We start from the raw sequence: 18,524 nt of genomic DNA on the forward strand, positions 1-18,524 counted from the left end.
TATCTTCCTTTTAGGAACCTGAATTGAATTGTCCCATATGTAAGTCAAGGTAAATCAATAACTGATAAAACAAAATGATGATTAAAATGACTAATGCCAAGTAAGGACAGTGTTCTGTGTTTATCATGACCTGTCACTCACTCTCACCACTCCCTTGCAGGGAGGCTAAACTGATAGATTTATTGCAAAATATATAGCAAATGAATGTTGTTTCCTCACCATGTAAACAGCTAGAACACCTTACACAATGCAGCCTCAAAATGAAATGATCCTTAAGAAGCCTATGTCAGGATTTTCAAAAAGACAATTGAATCCCATGAATGCATTAAATAAAGAGATTTGAGATTATCCATGTGCATATCATGCACACATACCAGCAGTTAAAATGCTGTATCTCTAATCTGTCATCCCCAGACAATCACACACAATCACCAGACATGCAGGGTTTTCTGGTTGTTTTGCCACCTTTCAGGTGCCCAGGTGGACGACCATAAATGCAAACATACACCAATGTACCCCCAAGATCCTCTCCCACTCGTTGCAAAATAAAAAAAATAATGTGAAGATAAAGTAAACCCCGGGTCTTCTATTCCTCAGTAAGCAGCGGAATAAAGTGGAGTAAGTTAGGACGCCAACCAGGGTAACAGAGCCCTACCGTAAGCACCGCACAGTAATAAAACAATTAAAACAAAGTCTCTCCGCCCGTTCACAGAGACGGTTCGGGCGGAGAACCTGCACGCGGTGGCAGCGTTCTCCCAAGGCTTTGCTCCTCGGGTTTCGGGGCTACACTATCCCTCTCTAATAAACCAAATCACGGCCGCACATTTGGCCGTGCCGGCCCCATGGTCCCGGTGTCATTGCACGAGGCCCTTATTGTGCCCGTTGAGATCAGCGTACGGTAAATGACAAGTGGTTGTTGAATAATTCAAGTCGCGTCAAGACGTCGGGGGGTGGGGGCGCAGCCGGTGTTCAGTTTCCTGAGATGTCGACGAGCGAGATTCGTCGCGACAATCCCGTTGGGCCTCGTCGCTTCTTTTGTCAAGCTGTGTCGAAGATGGCTCGGCGTGATCCGAGGTCAGTGTGTGCGCCTTCTCATTACACACGCCGTGCACAGTGGCGTGCACGGACGCTTCCGGCGCCAGGGCCTTAGAACCCATAAAGGACAATGGAGTGCACAACATTCTGCTGCTCTTCCTTATCCCTGACGACTTCACCGAACCCTTCACCCACATCTGTTTCCCCATAACTGGGGCTCTAAGACCCGTACAGTGCATGGGGGTCCAGGGGCGTCCTGATGAAATATCTACCTTTTCTGACTTTTAGAAAGAGAATTTGCGCTTAACTTGAATACAACAAAATCAGAAATACCTTAAAGGACGACTTGTCGTTTTTGGCGTACCCGGTGAATTAATGTGTGGGGAAATGATGTTTGCGGTTGGATTCGAGGGATTGTCTTCGTCACAGAATTACAGCCGGACTTTGCAGTGCAATCGGCCGCGCCCGCCTAAAAATCGTTTCGTTTCTGTTTCAGAATAGATTCTGTGTGCGATGTGCCGGTTTTCCCGTCGTTTATTCCTTGAACGGAACACATTGCTCTCTGAAACGTCGCCGCCGCCTCCGTTTGGTGTCGGACGTTATTTTGGAAAAACCGGGTTTTCTTTGCGCAAATACTCTTCGCTTCTGAATAATACGTGCTCAACTCGGTGCTTCCCCAGCCTACTGTAAGTAGCTGTGAAACGGACTGACTGACCTGCCGACTGACCACCCCACTGCTGCTGCTCTGTGGCAGAGGGGGGACGACTCCCCCCTGTGATGTCACCGGCACAGATTGGACGGGGGGAAACTGCATTTTTACCTACGAAGCTTTTTTTCTGTATTTCTGCCCTCTTTTCTGTAAAAAAAAAAAAAAGTCTTCTCCATAAGTCCAGAATTCATAAAAAAACAACAAAAAAACCCTGATCGCTGCTCTTTCAGAACAGAGGGCTAGGGCAGGTGTAGACCGGGGAAGGACACAAACAGCATAAATCCGTCACTTCTCTCTTCTGTTATGGTCGGCCTTTTCGGCTAAACCGGTCTCATCTAGGGCTTTCCGCCTCCGGCTAGATGATGGATTCAAGCGGCGTCATGTTAATTGTGGAGCTTCATTAAGAGGGGTGCGTGTGTCTATTCACCAGAAATCTCCCTCAATCGTGAGGTGTTTTCCCACTGATAATGGCACGCTGCTCGTCGTCGCTCTGGATCGCGTTGACCGAACCCTCTCGCCTCGGTCCGGTGCAAAACTCTGCCGTCTTTGTCCACGTCGCTGTCGTTAATCGTTGCATGCGTCATGCAGTTTCTCCCCTCAACGTTGTAGCTGAAATCATTAGTGGAGCGGTGCTTCCGTGAATAAAGGGACAAAATGTAAACTCAGTGGCCCGTCACTCCATTTTGAATGTATTCAAATGTTGGGAAATGATGGTTGTCTTGTGTTGGTTGGTTATATTTGGTTGGTTATGTGGTTATATTTTCAAGCAGACTGTATTTAGTTGTCAGAAACAGAAATGGAGCAAAAGCAATAATAATAATAATGATAATAACAATAAAAATAAGAGAAAATAATAATAATATATATTGTAGTATAATGGCCACGATTTCAATATACAACTCTCTTTTTTTGTAGTATATTTCTGAACTGATGGAGGGAAAAGCCTGTCCAACCAATCAAACTTCTCAATGGCAAATCCTACCAAAATGCAAATATCTAAGTAGAGAAACCCCGCAATGACGACGACAGAAGCGTTTCAGTGTTTTATTCGCTTGAAGTTACAAGTTGGGGGACGAATGCCGGGGCTGACATATTCATCCCTTGAGGCTTTCCACAAAGAACTCGTTGCAGGCCACGGTCAGCGCCGCCACCAACACCACAAACTCCTGGAAGTCCACCTCTCCGTCCTTGTTCTCATCCAGTTCATTCATGATCTTCTCCACCACCAGCGGGTCTTTGCTGCCCTGAGAGAGAGAGAGGGAGAGGGAGGGGGGAGAGAGAGAGGGGGAGAGGGGGAGAGAGAGAGGGGGAGAGAGAGAGAGAGAGAGAGAAAGAGAGAGAGAGAAAGGGGATCACAGAATCACAACCTTCATGCTCAGGAAGCGAGAGGTCCAGACGGTCCAGCTCCTTATGTTCTGGCGTAAAGGTGTTAACAGAGGATAAAAAAGAAAGACATTCAAATTGTCTTAAACACATCCAAGTGAAGTTGACTGGCTGGATAAACCATTCAGTTATTTTGAGACCCTGGTTTTATCCGCTGACGCTGGGTAGAGATCCCTTAATTTCCTATGTGATGTTCGGTTTACCGGTAGTTTGCACGACAAGACGGTCGCATTTTGGGCGAAGGCGTTGCCTATGCCCCCTAATGAACAGCAGTGGTGAACAGGGATCGTGGAGGAACCCTTACTGCCAGCAAGTCGCAGAATTCCCCGTGGAGGAGGTTCTTCAGCTCCATTTTGCTTAGCTTGTACTTGTCCCCCTCTTTGGCCGAGTAGGCGTGGAACACTTTGATCAGGCCTTCCATCGCGCATTCCAACTGGGAATTCATCGTCTCGCCTCGCAGATGATTGTCTAGGAAGCAGCGGCGAAGGGAAAAAACATTGTTGGAACGGGTGGATTCATTTACATAACTTAGCAGGTGATCACTGATTAAGATCATTGCAACTGCCATCTTAAATATCAGCCCGCCTTAAAACTTTGATGAATAAAATGCCGTGGTCAAACTTCTTAATCAGCCTATAATAAACTGCCATGTGTATTACTGAGAAAAAAGTGGCAAATCTCAAACTAAAATCCCTGTCATTAGTGCTGGTAAGTACATGTATTTTGCGAAAAGTAAAATATATATGCGATCATTTTGCGGCGGACAAATTTATACGCACGCGATACAGGTTGAGTTAAAACCTTACACCTGCCTTTCACTCACAGATATTTGAGATGCTGCTGTGGGGGCTGTACGGCACAAAACGCAGACCCCCTGCAGGGAAGGTGCAAAATGCAGCATGAAGGGAGGATTCTGGACCACATGGGTCATGTTACAGCACGGGGTCGACCTGCAGTCTTACCCCGAGATTAACCCACTCTGCTACAGAAGGATTTACTTTTACTGATGATTCTTGGAGAGACATACCGCTTGAATGTGTGTGTGTGTGTGTGTGGGGGGGGGGGGGCGTGCATGAAGTAACTGAAGCTCTCAGGGGTTTTCAACTATTGATGAAAGATCCCGTCTCCAAAAGATGCAGAGCATGATTTCACTATTTCTTTCAGCTTTGCATTTAGATGCCCCCCGTGCATTAGATTAAGATATTGCACCAATTTGGTTAATTTAGTTAGTTAATTTAATTTAGTTATTTTAGTTAATTTAGTTAATTTTGAAACATTTTTAAATGTACACTTCTTTTTACAAAGAACGATGAGTATAACCTAATGCAGCCACTGACAATAACTTACTGACATTCAAGACCATTTATTATTCTTATTATCTTATTATCTTATTATCGATGTATGTTGTTATTATTATTTCTTCTGCTAATTTCAGGAGAATATCACATTTGAAATCTCCCACTTCTGGACTGAATATAAAGCACAAGCAAACAAAACAGGAGTACTCACCTCACCCTTGACGTGACTGTCACACCGGCTGGTCGAAGTGCCCTCCGCATCCATCTCATCAATTATATGGCATCCTCTCAGTTATGCACATGAATCAGAAACAGGCCCCTCCCTCCGGCGAGCTCCACCCGTGGAGGTGCAGCAGGGCGGCCATGTAGGGCCATTGGACGAGGCCACAGCGAGACCTCATTGTTCTCAGTGGTCGAAAAGAGCTGAACGGGTGCATGGAACCGCCGAGCCGCTCTTCCTCTTTATTCACGATGACGCAATCTAGGGGTGTTCAAATCGGAAAAGTAGAGAACTACTAACTTATTCAATAGAAGTTCAGTGTAGAGCTCACTTCAATCATGTGTTTGCGATAAACCGACCACTTTATAACGGCTTTTTTTATGAGCGGCAGAATTGTTGTTTTTTTTTCCTCATTTTTATTGTCTTTCACGCGTTCCTTCTCACCACTTTGAATTCTTTGTTTGGCTTTAGCCCCAAGTTAAATGGGAGAGCAGTTCATGTTTTTACAGTCCAATTTGCATTATCTTCAGTTGACTTAACATTAAACATGCCCAGTCAACTTGCAAGTCTGATCCGAACATACCAACAGTCTGCTAAGTGTTAAGTAGGAAGACAGGAACAAACATTTAAACTATATCCGTGATGCCCTTAAGCAAGACCCCCCCCCCCATCTAAGGGGCGTGGTCAGGGTGTGTATCCGTATCTATACAAACGGCTCGGCGTTCTCTAGGTTTTTCAGGAGTCGGCACAGATCTTTGGAGGAAATATTTGTCAATTATTTACAGACCAATTCTGTACGGCACCGTTTAAAGCCCTGAATTCAAAGTCATCACAGAATTGTCCTGCTCTCTGGCCTTGAAGGAGCATTCAAGCACCTGGAAAGGCAACAAAAATGGTATCTCTGCTCAAACTTTCTCTTACGAATTCAAATTGAGGTTTGCAAATGCTTCAATGCAAATCTTTCCGGGGGAGGGGGAAGAAACGTCTGACTTAAACGCTTGATTTGCATGAAGCTTGATTTGTTTCTCCGCTCTTCATGTGGCTTCATTCTTTGGAAAGTTGATGGAAAACGTCCTGGAGCACATTTATCTTAAACAGGATGCAAAAATACCCAAGGTCCCTTTCTACCACCGTGGTGTCCCCCAACTCAACGGATTTAAACGTTGTTTGCTCTCCAATGTGGATAGCAAAAAGATGAATATCAATGCAAAAATGAGTGGATGAATGTTAAATAAGTAACCTATAATATATACTGTGCCACCTATATAGAAGAGTAACAAAGTGCGTCACAATAAATGAATAGAATAAATTAAAAGGAATATAAAAACAGTGTCGTCTTAATCTTAAGAATTATTGAATATATTTGAATCTTGTTTTATTCAAAATAAACTCTGTTAAAAGGGTCAACTGTATATGGCATTATGAAGCAAGTAAAACTTCCAGAATTTCCAGACCCAATTTTTCTTTTTACATGTATTCATTTTTACAACACAATACAATTCTGAGAAGAAACGGTCAAATAACTTGTTGGTTGATGGATTTTCAATATATATTTTTTTCCTCAATGTGCAGCCTTGCCGGTGTCTCTTGGCGTGTACCTGAGTGCCCCTGGAAAAGAGCACCGAGCGCTTCCCTTTTGTGTTTTACATCAAAGCCTCCTTCTCTGGTTACTCTGCGGACCAGCGTCGGTCCTGCAGCTGTAAAAGTCCAGCAAAAGCAATAATTCAACATATCCCATCAAGATATCATGAAGAAATAACAACTTTTATTATATCATCATGATGCGATACGATGATATCCAGAAATTGATTTAATATCAATTATTATTTTAATTATTTGATTGTAAATGTCGCAGCACGGGCATATCAGAGGGCCCTTAAAATATCTGAAACAACAATATTTTCTCAACATTATTGACATGAAAAGTGAATCTATGCGTGCATTAAACATATTTAAACAAAAACAAGTAGGGAAATAAACCCAGGAAAGAAATACTTATCGGAACACATTCACGGTGCCTTCAGATGTTTCAAAGGAAGGACAGTCTAACATTATTTTTTATGATACAGAGGAATCTCTTAACAGCACTGTGCACAATTATTTTCTGACTCCTTCACCTACTTCATCAGGCCTGATAAGGAGAACTAACTTTATTTGCTGAGGTGCATCATCTATTGGCCATTAATAAACAGTGCAATATGGGTACAAAATCCAAATAAAATTCACCATTTCACAGATATTCTTTCACAGTTGATTTTCTTCATTTACACTCACTCATAATGTATAAGCCCAAGTGTTCGATAATTACATAAATGGAGATAGAAAAAACATTTTTTTTAATAATGTCAATATCGAAAATGCAATACAAAAAAACAAAATAAAACAAAGTTCTTATACTGTATACGATGTCCCACACTATTTTCATACCAAGCCGGAGGTGAAGTATTGCTGCTTATGTTGATGTACTCACGAATAGTTAAAACCGCAATTTAACCCATTAATCCCTTGACTCTAAGGGCATTAAAGTCCTGTGGATATGGAACACTGTCTAGGTGTATGTGTGTGTGTGTTTGTTAGTGAGATCCCAAACATCTCAGGGCCAATAAGGTAAATTGACACCTTTTCTCTTTCCCGGCATGACACCTGTCATCACTGGCGCCTTGCTTGTTATCCAAAGTGCCGCATGGGAGACCTCTTTCAAGCCGCCGAGTTGACTGCCTGTCGGCGTCTGTCAGCGTGGTCCCTCAGCCTCTGTGTCTGAGAGGGCGTCGCTCAGGCGCTCGCAGATAACATGACACGGACGTCCTGGCTGGCGAAGGTATCACGTTATTTCCCTATCGTCATAACCGGGTCTTAGCTTTGGCTCCTAACCTGGATCCACAACTTACCCCAGGATGCCCTAAGAACTTTCTTAGTTATCTCGAGGAACATCCAAGCAGTTTTTTTATGTTTAACTTAAGCCACTGGGATCAGTTTGTGGTCGAACAGCTCTTTGTGGGGTTCTGCTGCTACGTTTACGTGGGCCACAGGGTTTTCCGGCACTTTGTCCACCAGGGGGAGCTCTATCACAGACACAGAACCCACCGAAGAGGCGCTGCCCCTGGCGCTCCTGTTGCTTTTGGCACTTCTGCCCCTGGTCAGACTTGGCTTTCCCAGAACACTCTTCAACTGTGCCCAGAAGAATGCCTGCTGATTGGGCTGCTGAGGCCACTCCAGGTACGTCTTGGTGTGCAGCATCTTCTTCAACTTGCAGTACTTGCTTGGCAGAGAGTCCGGGTCGATGGGCTCCTTCACCACCAGGATGACATCGCTGAAGGTCTTGCCCATGGCTCTCTGCTGAGCGAAGTAGAGCTCATAGTTGCACCACTCGCTGTTCACAAAGTTCCGGGAGAGGACAAACATCACCTGAAAATAGAAAGAAAATAATTATACAAACATTAAGAGAACCCCTGAATAATGGATTGCTGCTTTTTTGAAACATGCCAGTCTAGAGTTGTATACACATCAGGAGTGTCGATATTAAAATATAATACCAGATATTTTTTACCTGAATCACACTTTCCTGTGTTTTCAGTGACTGCAATCTAAACAAATGTATTTTTTTTTGTGTTCTTGATCCCAGTTTGTCGGAACTCGCTGACCCACAATGCAATGAAAGGTGCATGGAGACACCACAATAAAACAACCTGCAGCCGTTCATGAGCTAGCACCAATATAACTCCTATAAATACCTCCTTAGGTATTCATATTTCTACGTTACCTTGCGGCTGCTTTCAATGTTCTCAATGATGTTGTCAATGATCCACTTTCCAGGCGTAAAGTCCCTCTCGTGAATGCAGAGGCGGTAGGGGTCCCTGTCGTTCTCCAGGCAGGGCAGCAGCTGGTCCCTCACCCAGTCCGCGTCTGAGTGGCTGTACGATATAAAGGCGTGGTAAGTGAAGATTTGCCCCTCCCCTGCTGCATTCTCCTTGTGAGCTCTGTATTTGGCCCTTACGATCTGGTACATGGCCTTGGTGTACCAGGGAATGTTAAAAATGTAGCAAATCAGCATCAGTATCAGGACCACCACCGCTGTGGTGGCCGCGCTGATGAGGATCACCAGCCGTATGTCGCAGGCCACACTCCCCGGGAAGTATTTGGATATGACGGTGTTGAGGAAGGGTTCCGGATGGTAGCACCTGTAGTCCTCAGGCCATTCGGTGAGGTTGACCCTTCCACTGGACAGGGTGTCCTGGATGAATGTGTGCAGCTCACAGGTGCAGTGGTACGGGTTGTTTCCGGCTTTGAGGTGGGACAGTTGCGGCATGTCCCGGAAGGATTGCACACTTATGACTCCAAATGAATTACCGTCCAGGGCCAGTGACTGGAGGGAAGCACTCCTCCACCGAGAGGGGATGAACTTGATCTTATTCCCACTGAGCAGCAGCTCTTTCAAGTTGGTGGATTTTTCAAAGTAGGTCATGTCCAGCTGGTCCAGTTCGCAATAGGAGAGGTCCAGGACCTGCACTGTGGTTGGCAGACACTGGAGGGCTTCAGTCGTAAACTGGTTGTGGTGAGCGATCAGCGTGGTGATGTTCTGCCTCCACACGCAGTCCGTGCTCCCTTGGGCGGAGCCCAGCTTGTTGTTGCTCAGATCTAAGACTTGCAGCTGCTGGAACTCCTTGGTCAAATACGACATATCTCTCAAGCTAGTCAGCTCATTGGTGCTCAGGTTGAAGGTGCGAAGATTTGGCATGGTGCCCTCGTAAGTGCACCTTTTATTGAAGAGGACGGTGTCCACCAGGCGGTTGTTGGAAACGTCCATCACCTCAGCACCTCCCATCTCAACCCAGGCATCGCATGGCACAAAGTTGAAGTACACGTACTGGAAGGAGAGCTTTTGGATTTTGTTTAACCAGGTGAAGCGCCAGTCAAACCTCAGCACGTCAGGATTGCTGATATACCTATTCAAAGACAATTCAAAGGTATTAAGGTGCTTAAGAAAAGCAAATTGCACCATACATGCTATAAGAAGTCCATCGACGCCAAAATCACCTTGATATCATTCATATTCATTCAGGGACAGGGAGATGTCACACTCAACAGTATTGTAGGTATATTATAAGGATTATAAAATGGTGAACCCACTGGCTAGTGTAGGTCACATCAATGATTCAAAGGCGTAATAATTAAATCAGAAAATAATTGCCATGCAGTGGTTTAAGCCAAGCAGTGTGATTCTTTATACATCTGAATAAACTGTCGAAACAGAAATACCATAAACCCTTGGATTAAAAAACCCTAACCCTAGGAAAAAATGACTGAGGCTGTCAGCATTTATGATCAGTGTCACCAGACACAAGAGGTTTCAAGCAACAATTTTACAATATTGAATTTTCTCAGCCTTGTGTGAATATGTGTTGGTATGTATGGCTGTGTCTTTTTGGGGAACCTGTTGTATTATTTTTACTTGTGTACATTATTTGTGAGTCGGTAAAATCATTTTCTCACAAAACACATATTGCTTTCGGGTTCGTACGAATTGGCTTTCATTTCCTCTATACTTCTTTCTACCGTGTTTCCGGTTGGTTGGTGTGCATACCTACCAAAGATCCAACTTTTCCAATGCAAGGTTGGTTATGCTGGACCCTGCCCCACTGTCCACAAAGGTGGCCGAGCGGGCAAAGTCGATGTACTGTAGCCTCAGCCGTCGGATCTGGGACTGTTCCAAGTTCAACAAGGCCATCCTCAGGAGGCGCTCGTTGTATTTCCCACGGTGGAAGATGAGCTGGTACGCGGTGACATATTGTAAACCCTGGAAAATGTCCCTGTCTCCCGTGTAGTACATGAACTCGAAGATGTTCCGGAACTGAAGGACACTGATGCTCTTGTTAGCAAGGTCACGCAGCATCAAGGGGAGACTGTCTGGTCTCTGATCAACGGCAATGTCAACACCCATCCTGCTGGTCTGGATGACCTCTAAACTACCAGGCTCATAGTAACTTAAATTGGAGGAACACTTGATGGCAAAACCCTGTAACTTAAGGTTTTTTAAGGGCTGAAAGTCCACTTTCTTCAGCCCCATTACGAGGGGACCGCCCATGGACAGGGTTTTGAGTTTGTCAAATTTTGAGAAGCCTTCAGGCAAAGTGACATGTTTGTAGAGGTTGTTGGACAGCTCGAGTGTCTTCAAGTTCACCAAGGGGCTCAGGGCCGCGGCAGGGATCTCCCGCAGGGTGTTGTTGAATAAATCAAGATGTTCTAGGAATGGGTTGTTCACGAAGGCACCGCTGTCAATGTGGGAAATATTGTTGTACTGCAGCTTCAGAATTCGCAGTCGATGGAGATGGTGAAAGTCGGCGGTGCCGACAGCTTGAAGCCTGTTGTAGGAGAGATCTATGTCTTCCACTGTGGGCGGAAAATGCCTCCGGGGAATGTCGTCAAGCTGCCTGCCGAGGCAGTCCGCCGAGCGGCCCGAGTTGTAGATGCGGCAGAGTCCTCCCTCCGTGGAATTGGGGGGAAATGGGGACGGAGACGGAGACGCTAATCCAAACGCCGCAGCGCTCAGGCTCATCAATTTCCAAAACATTGTGATGGACCTGTAAAGCAACAAGAAACATTTAAGTTTAGCCTCTCTCTAGAATTACCACACTAGCGCAGTGTGGTAATTCTTTGTCAATTGTTTGAGTTCATGCAGATTGGGATTCTTTAAGCACTTTGACCACGTTTTTCCACTGCCAGCCAAAAACAGAGAAGTGAAAACCATCTGTCATGCAGGATCACCAGGAGCCAGGCAGACCCTTCTCACGAGCACTTGGTTTCTCATATTTTGCTCCGTCATATCCCCCCCCGCTTTAGCTCTTTGTTACTTCCTGTGCGAACTTTATCTCGTTCTGGTTCTCTCTCCCTCTCCCCTCATTCCGTCTCCCCTTTCTCCCACCAAATGCATTCTTGTTCTCTTTCCAACCCCCTTTTTTTTGTTTCTCACTCTTTCTCTCTGTCTCTCAATTTTCAGTCGAATGTGCATAATCGGCGTGTGTGTGTGTGTGTGTGTGTGTGTGTGTGTGTGTGTGTGTGTGTGTGTGTGTGTGTGTGTGTGTGTGTGTGTGGGCGGGCGGGCGGGCGGGCGGGCGGGCGTGTGTGTGTCTGTGTGGGAGAGATAGAGTGGGAGAGATAGAGTGCACACGCTTCATTGCAGTGCGTCGTTGTTGACCATTACATATTCATTTCCTGTCTGCAGACCACTGCATACCAGCGCCGTAGTTGATGTGGAGCTTACTGGCAACAAAGTTGTAATTCCCTTTCTCTATCTCTTTCATTTTTTGTGATGCCGCGCCACGAAAATGTAATTAAAGCTGGATGCTGATTGACACCGCAGTCATTTCCGACAAACGGCTTGATGCAATGGATTGGGTCCACCGTCAGTGGCAATCTAGGAAACGAAAAAGAGCTGTTTGAACAGCTGACAGAGGATGTGCAACTCTGCCGGGGTTACGTAAAAAAGGCTCAGAGATGTGGCAAAAATATAAACTGTTCCTGTTTCTTGACTTCACGGGTAGATCTCAGAAGTTTGGTAAAATATAACAACACTTATTCACACTGGTGGAAAAAAAAAAAGTTTGAGTTACATTGTGGTGCGACAAGTAAATCCAAAATAAACAAAAAAATAAAAAATAAAAATCGCAAAAACAAACAGAACCACAAACGATACCAGAAAGAAAACAGTGAGTAACCGGGGTAATCAGTGCTAAGACATGTATTTTCCTGCTCTGAATTGATTAAGCAGAATGTGATATTGCCGGAAGGAGTCGGCCAATCAGCATCAGAGTTGCTGTAATGACTCTGTGCAATTAACATGATTTAGTTTCCCTTCGGGGCTGTGGCGCGGTGACGTATCGACAGCACATGACGAACTGTCCCCCGTGGCACAGAGACCGGCCCGTCCAACACCGTACCGCAGTACTCACTGACACATACGGCGCGAGGGCGACGGCCGGACCCGATGATCAATGCGACGGCTCGGTACGAACGTGCCCTCAGCGTTCAGCGGCTACAGCAGCGGTCCAATCCACCCGTCAAGCGACATCCAGAGAACCGTTATTTTCTCCGTGTTGCGTGGTACTGCATGTATACGCCTCACGGCACTCACCCAATTATCGTTAACCGAGCCCTCTGCCCTTCCAAACCCGGAGCTGTCATCTCAGTGCCTGTTTTTTTCCTGGACCGATGCCTTCTGGTCTCCTCATTGTTTTGCCAGTCGAGTGCACCGTCCCCGCTTTTGAACCGCGCTAAGCAAACAGTCGTTTCCCCTCCAGAGGTGACGTGACGTGAGTAAATAAAAGCATCTTGGCGGATGTTGGCAGCGTGTCACTACCGTAGAGAACAGTGAGAGATCGAACACCTCTCACAGCTCGGCCCGTGACCGAGAATATTTTAAGACGAGCGTATTCCACACAGTCTCCATCAGTGTATGAAGCCGAAATAAAATGAAGATACTTTCCTGAGTCCTAAGCCAAGGGATTTGGGAGGGCAAATCAAGTGAAAGGATTGGAATAAAAATAAACCCTGATGGACTCATTATTTGAACATTTGACATTTTTGGTATGCAGATGTGATGGAGGCCCTAACCCTCCTGGAATGTTCCCACGTCCCATTTTTTGTAGTTAAACATAGTATTTTAAATAGTTGAATACTTGTTATACAGCGCTACTGTGCAGTCCGGTCGTCCTGGATGGGGGACTCCTCCCTTTGTGACCCATTCTCATGGTTTCTGCCAATTTTAAATGAGGCGATTGATTTCTGTTGTGAATTGCCTTTTGGGGGCGATTTTTTTTTATAAAGGGAAGGTTTTTCAGCTATCTCCCCATGTCAACACAAGACAGCTGTTCCTGGAAATTGACCACTGATAAGATCAACATCAATAATATTGACTCACACGAGGCCCACAATATTTGCTGTTCGCTCTTTCCACTTCCCAGTGTCTTTGCTCCAAAACGCTGACAGGGCACGTGGCTGAAAATAATAAGAGCTTCTGCTCATTATTTTTAGTCAAGTAAAATTTACGCGCATGGCCCTTTGTCGCAGTAAATCTCAAAATGCACTGTGGCAACGGGCACAGGGATAAATAGCTGACACCACCACAACCCTAGCCCCCGAGGAAGTCAAAACCTTAGTGCAGGAAAATGGTAGAAATCTTAAAAAGAGAGTCAAAACAAGAAGCCATGCTGGTCTGGCAATGTAGAATATAGGAGTTAAATGAAGATTAGACAAATTTCCCCTTAGCACCCAGCCATTATACAAAGCATGACAGTTTGTCTCAATTGCTCGCTTGTAATTGAAACTGGGGTCCACCTGATCTCCATCATGACCGAACGACAACAGTGTTATTTTAGGAGAAACAGTCGTTCTCATTCTCATTGCTTTCACACACAATGCAAATGAGCACATTTTTGCAAAACAGTGAACGCAAGTCCCTATGCTGGCGTACGTACCCAGTGCAGGGGAGGAGTGAACACGCGGTGAGGCGTCGGTTCTGCTCCCACCGGAACGCACGCAGGCTGGTACACGGCCATTGTTATACCCGCATGTCACAAGTCAATCTCAGCGCGTCTCTTTGGCCGCTATCATTGTCCGCGCTTCAATACCGATCGGGGTGTCCAGACCATTTCTTAGTGCGAGAGCGCGGTTTTCATGTCAGCGATGTCAAAATCTAATTGAACACATTTGGTCTCAGCGGAAACAACTTACTGCACGCTCTCCAATGTGGGGCTATTCAGCAAGGGGCCGCAAAACGTTTTAGCAGCTGTCAAGCCCCCGTCCGTGCATGTAGGAGTTCACCTCCGAGCGTCCATCTTCAAGAAGGGACCGAGTAAGAAGCAGAGGGCGAGGACAAAGGAGAGGTAGAGGTGCCCAAAGAGGAAGAGGGCCCAAAGAGGAAGAGGGGCCCAAAGAGGAGGAGGGGCCCAAAGAGGAAGAAGGCTTCAGGGATTCTTGAAGAAGACATCCAGTGCGATGTTGATGAAAACATGCGGCCGGATCGACGGGTACCGATGGACTTGAACGTGGCGTGCTGTGCCAACAATTTAGAATAGATCTATTTTTTTTTCTTTTTTTGTCAGGGCTTTGTTCCCGCAGTGGTTTTGTTAGCTCGCTGGGTTTCATTTTCATCCTCTGTTTACACAGCATCGCTGTGTTTGTAAAGGATAAGTGTTTTTTAAAGGTTTCTGAAATTGTAAATTGAAAAAAAAAAAAGCCTTTTTGTTTCTGGACAAGGTAAAATGCTATTCGGGGAAAAGGCAAAATAATTGTTAGAGTAAAACAAGGTTGCTTTTGATTCATTTCTTGAACTGCACTATATCTTTTATGCATTCTATGTATTTTTACAATGTGTTTCTTTGCACTTTGTCTTAATGCTTTTTATGTTTTATGTGACTTGCCTTGCCTTGTTTTATGTGTACTTGCCTTGTACATCCATGTTCTTGAGTGACATTAGTTCTGCATTGGTGAAATCATTTTAGGATAGAGGAATACAGCGCATACTGTGACATTACATTACATTTAGTCATTGATCAGACGCTTTTATCCAAAGCGACTTACAATTATTCAAACACCGACGGACGCAGCCATCAGGAGCAATGCAATTATATGATATATGATTACTGGACTTTTATGGTACATACCATAATTATAGTATAGACAAATGACGCGGACATATACAAGTGTTAGGGTACACACACAATGCAAATGAGCACATTTTTGCAAATGTGTATGTTAGGGTGTATTAACAGTTTTACAATTTATTGGGCCATTGTATAACGACTGATTTCAACAGCTTTTCATTAGATAACACATGTTTTGATGCAGGTATTTGATTTTGTGTCATGTATTTAATGTTTTGAGAGTTTTGGTGCATTTTGCAAAAAACTGAAATTGTCGTTTTGGCCAACGTTTTGAAGTTTTGTCCCGTGTGTTAATTGTTTAGAAAAAGTAAATTCGGCTGGGACAAAAGTGCTCGAGCAAGCGGGGAAAAAACGAATCGTAAAAAGGTTGGTCCGATCAATAAAAAAACAAAAACATTTCGTTATAGGCACGCTATTTTCAGAGGGACATGCCAAAAAGTTAAATATTAAGAAAAGCATAAAAGTTAGAGGCCCAGTATGCACATGCTTCTTCCATTTTCTATTTACTTTCCTCCAGCCGTACTGCCGGTGAAGACAGAGGCTTGTTAGCCATTAACTCACCGGTTAATGAGTTTCTGTGTCTGAAACAGATGCCACAGGAGTATATGTGGAGGTGGAGTAGGTGAGTCAGGTCACAATGAATGAACCTCACAATACACACGTTATTGGTGAAGTGGAACTACTGCAGTTCTTACAATAAGTATCACAACAAATGATCTTCTCTCGATCGAGCGGCTCGTACTCCGTTAATGAGGTAGTGACACCCCGGCCTCTGCCTTGTTTGTGTTCTGAAAGGCGCTGCGGGGATTGCACCACGGACCCGCCTAGGCTTCTGCTGGAAGCCCACTCGGTCTTCATTTGCCGCCGTGTTTACAGAGAGTCCAAGCGGCCGGTGGTTGTGGAGCCTCTTATCTGAACTCATCAACACATCCTCACGAATGCAACACCCACACGCGGCGCAGATGACCACAATTTTACCAATTAGTGTCTTTGTTTATAGCATTCGGCCAACTTCCTATGGTGAACATGGACAGGATATCTCCACACACGGAGGGAAACAATTTGCCCTCACATAGCGTAGTAATCCCTCCACGTTTTGAAGTGAACAGACGAACTGGAAATATTATAATTTAACTCACGAGCACACTACAGGTGAATGTCCTCAATGTCTGGTAAAACACAGAACCAGTATATCCCGATTACCCGGCCTGCAGGAGAGGAGATTTTTTTTTCTAAGCGGATCACATTCGTCAGGTGTGGCAATAACTTCAGTGACTGGAGCATTCCTTTAAAATCTTTTTTTCCTGGCAGTGTGTCAAGAGAACAGCGCATTTCCACACGACAATAGGCGTCATTGTTGTGAAAATTAGCCTTTTCCTCCATGCATCAACGGCGGTTCGTGCGTCTTACTTAGTGACGGCGGCGGCCAGGAGATAGAGCGGGTATCCGGTAATAAGATTCCCGGTTCGATCCTCCTGGCGAGCCCGTCGAAGCGTCCCGGCACTGCTCTCGTGGAGATGTGTGTGAGGGAGGGTGAAGCGGAGGCAGTGGCATGACTGGAACGGCGCGTGAAATTACTGTATAAATGCATTCCATTCACCGTTTACTTCTGTTTTTTATTCCTGTGGGTGGAAATAGTAGTACACGCATCTTTTGAACCGTGGTTCAGATGGTATTTATTTGTTAGTTCATCAGCATCATCATCATCATCATATAAACAAACCGCTTCCTGCGTCTGCTGCATCTAAGAGAAATCTGCTTCCATGACGTTCACTCCGGCAAATAACTTTGTAAACACAGCTACTGTGAACCGGGGCCTGTGCCTCCAGGTAAATATATGTTTGGCGAGAGCCCTGTGCTCCCAGGCAAATATGGATCTGCAGGAGCTGAGTCACCGTGAGTAAATTAGCAACTAGGTCACGAAATAACAGAGGAAAGGCGTTACTGTCGGTTCCATTAAATATGTCACTGATACAGCGCGGGGAATGGGCGTCATCCAGTAAGCTCTGTATTTCAATCGAATATTTACTTAACGGTCAATATTTGGCGGTGGACGGCGGCCTTCATCGACAGGCTTTGGCGGCGGCGGCACTGTCACCCAAACAGCAGCTTCCTTCCCTCCCCGTATTCCTTTTTTTGTTTTGTTTTTGCGTCGTTGCCTCCTAACGACGCTCTGTGTTTGGACCGAACACAAGCACAGCTGGAGGTCCGCTCCCGCTGCAGCCGCGTCAACCCCCCGGTCGTGCCGTTCTTCCCCTAAGGATTTATGGCGGTGTTTACCTCACTGGTGTGTTTACCTCACTAAGTGCGAGAAGTACTCTGAGCTTTTACCGAATACCAATATAAAGAAAATGACATTTCTGCTGAAGTAAAAGAATATAAGTACACACTCTTAAATGTACTTCAAGTATTAAAAGTAAAAGTACTCGTCATACCCGGTGCCCCGATATAACTTGGATCTTATACCTTTTTTTGCAATTGGTTGCACACATTTCTCAATGCTGAGTTCCCTTTTTCAAACCTCTTTATCCAGTTCTCCTTACCAACGTGCAGCTTGGCACGGCAGCTCCTCTCGCAACCAAAATAGTGCAAAGCTTTAGTTTGTGCCATTTGTTTGCGTAGTAATTTAAAAAGAAAATGTTTTAAAAATGAAACTATAGTTATTCCAGTACTGTAATAATTGTGTTTTCGTGTATACACACATTGGATATCACTCGATGGATACAGATATAGATATAGATATATAGCATAAAAATGCTATTATTCCACCACTCGTACCTGCTCCTCTCCCCCAGACGTCAGCCGCTTGCCTGTCTTGGGCTGGGAGCATGTTTACATCAAAAAATGATAATAATTCCCAAGATCTCCTCCTTTGTATGGATGGCAATGAAACAGCAACAAAAAAAAACTGTGTCACTCGATAAAGAATGAGCCACGCAGACGGCTGCCGCGCTGACCACGGGAAGGGTTTTGAAAACAGGCGATCTCAGCACTGGCAAACGCACGGAACCAGTGGTGAGTGCCATGCTTGACAAGGTGCTGCTGAACCTGGTTTCCCGCAGATGACGCTGCCACAGGTTGCCAGGACGATAAAAAGGGACGCTCCACTTGGTCGGTGGCTTTTTGGCTTTTTACCCAAATCTCGGCCGGGACTCGTCCGTTCCGTTTTGAGACGATTCCAATACGTGTCTTTCGGAGAGCTGCGGTGCCGCCGGCACGAT

At 45.2% G+C, this 18,524-nt stretch overlaps 2 protein-coding genes across 2 annotated transcripts; both read right to left on the reverse strand.

Annotated features, from left to right (window-relative positions):
- Nucleotides 1-2,838: 2,838 nt before the first annotated feature.
- On the reverse strand, nt 2,839-3,572 carry s100a1 (S100 calcium binding protein A1; the record flags this gene model as incomplete). Its single annotated transcript, XM_080005789.1, has 2 exons — nt 2,839-2,988; nt 3,432-3,572. The coding sequence occupies 2 exons, from the start codon at nt 3,570-3,572 to the stop codon at nt 2,839-2,841; spliced, it is 291 nt and encodes a 96-aa protein (XP_079861915.1).
- A 4,028-nt stretch (nt 3,573-7,600) lies between these two features.
- On the reverse strand, nt 7,601-11,198 carry tlr18 (toll-like receptor 18; the record flags this gene model as incomplete). The annotated part of the gene is made up of 3 exons (XM_080005791.1): nt 7,601-8,050; nt 8,406-9,588; nt 10,231-11,198. 3 exons carry the CDS (start codon nt 11,196-11,198, stop codon nt 7,601-7,603), a joined length of 2,601 nt encoding a protein of 866 aa, XP_079861917.1.
- Nucleotides 11,199-18,524: the final 7,326 nt, after the last annotated feature.

Source organism: Zeus faber (assembly GCF_960531495.2).
Source record: "Zeus faber genome assembly, chromosome: 8".
Classification (NCBI taxonomy): domain Eukaryota; kingdom Metazoa; phylum Chordata; class Actinopteri; order Zeiformes; family Zeidae; genus Zeus; species Zeus faber.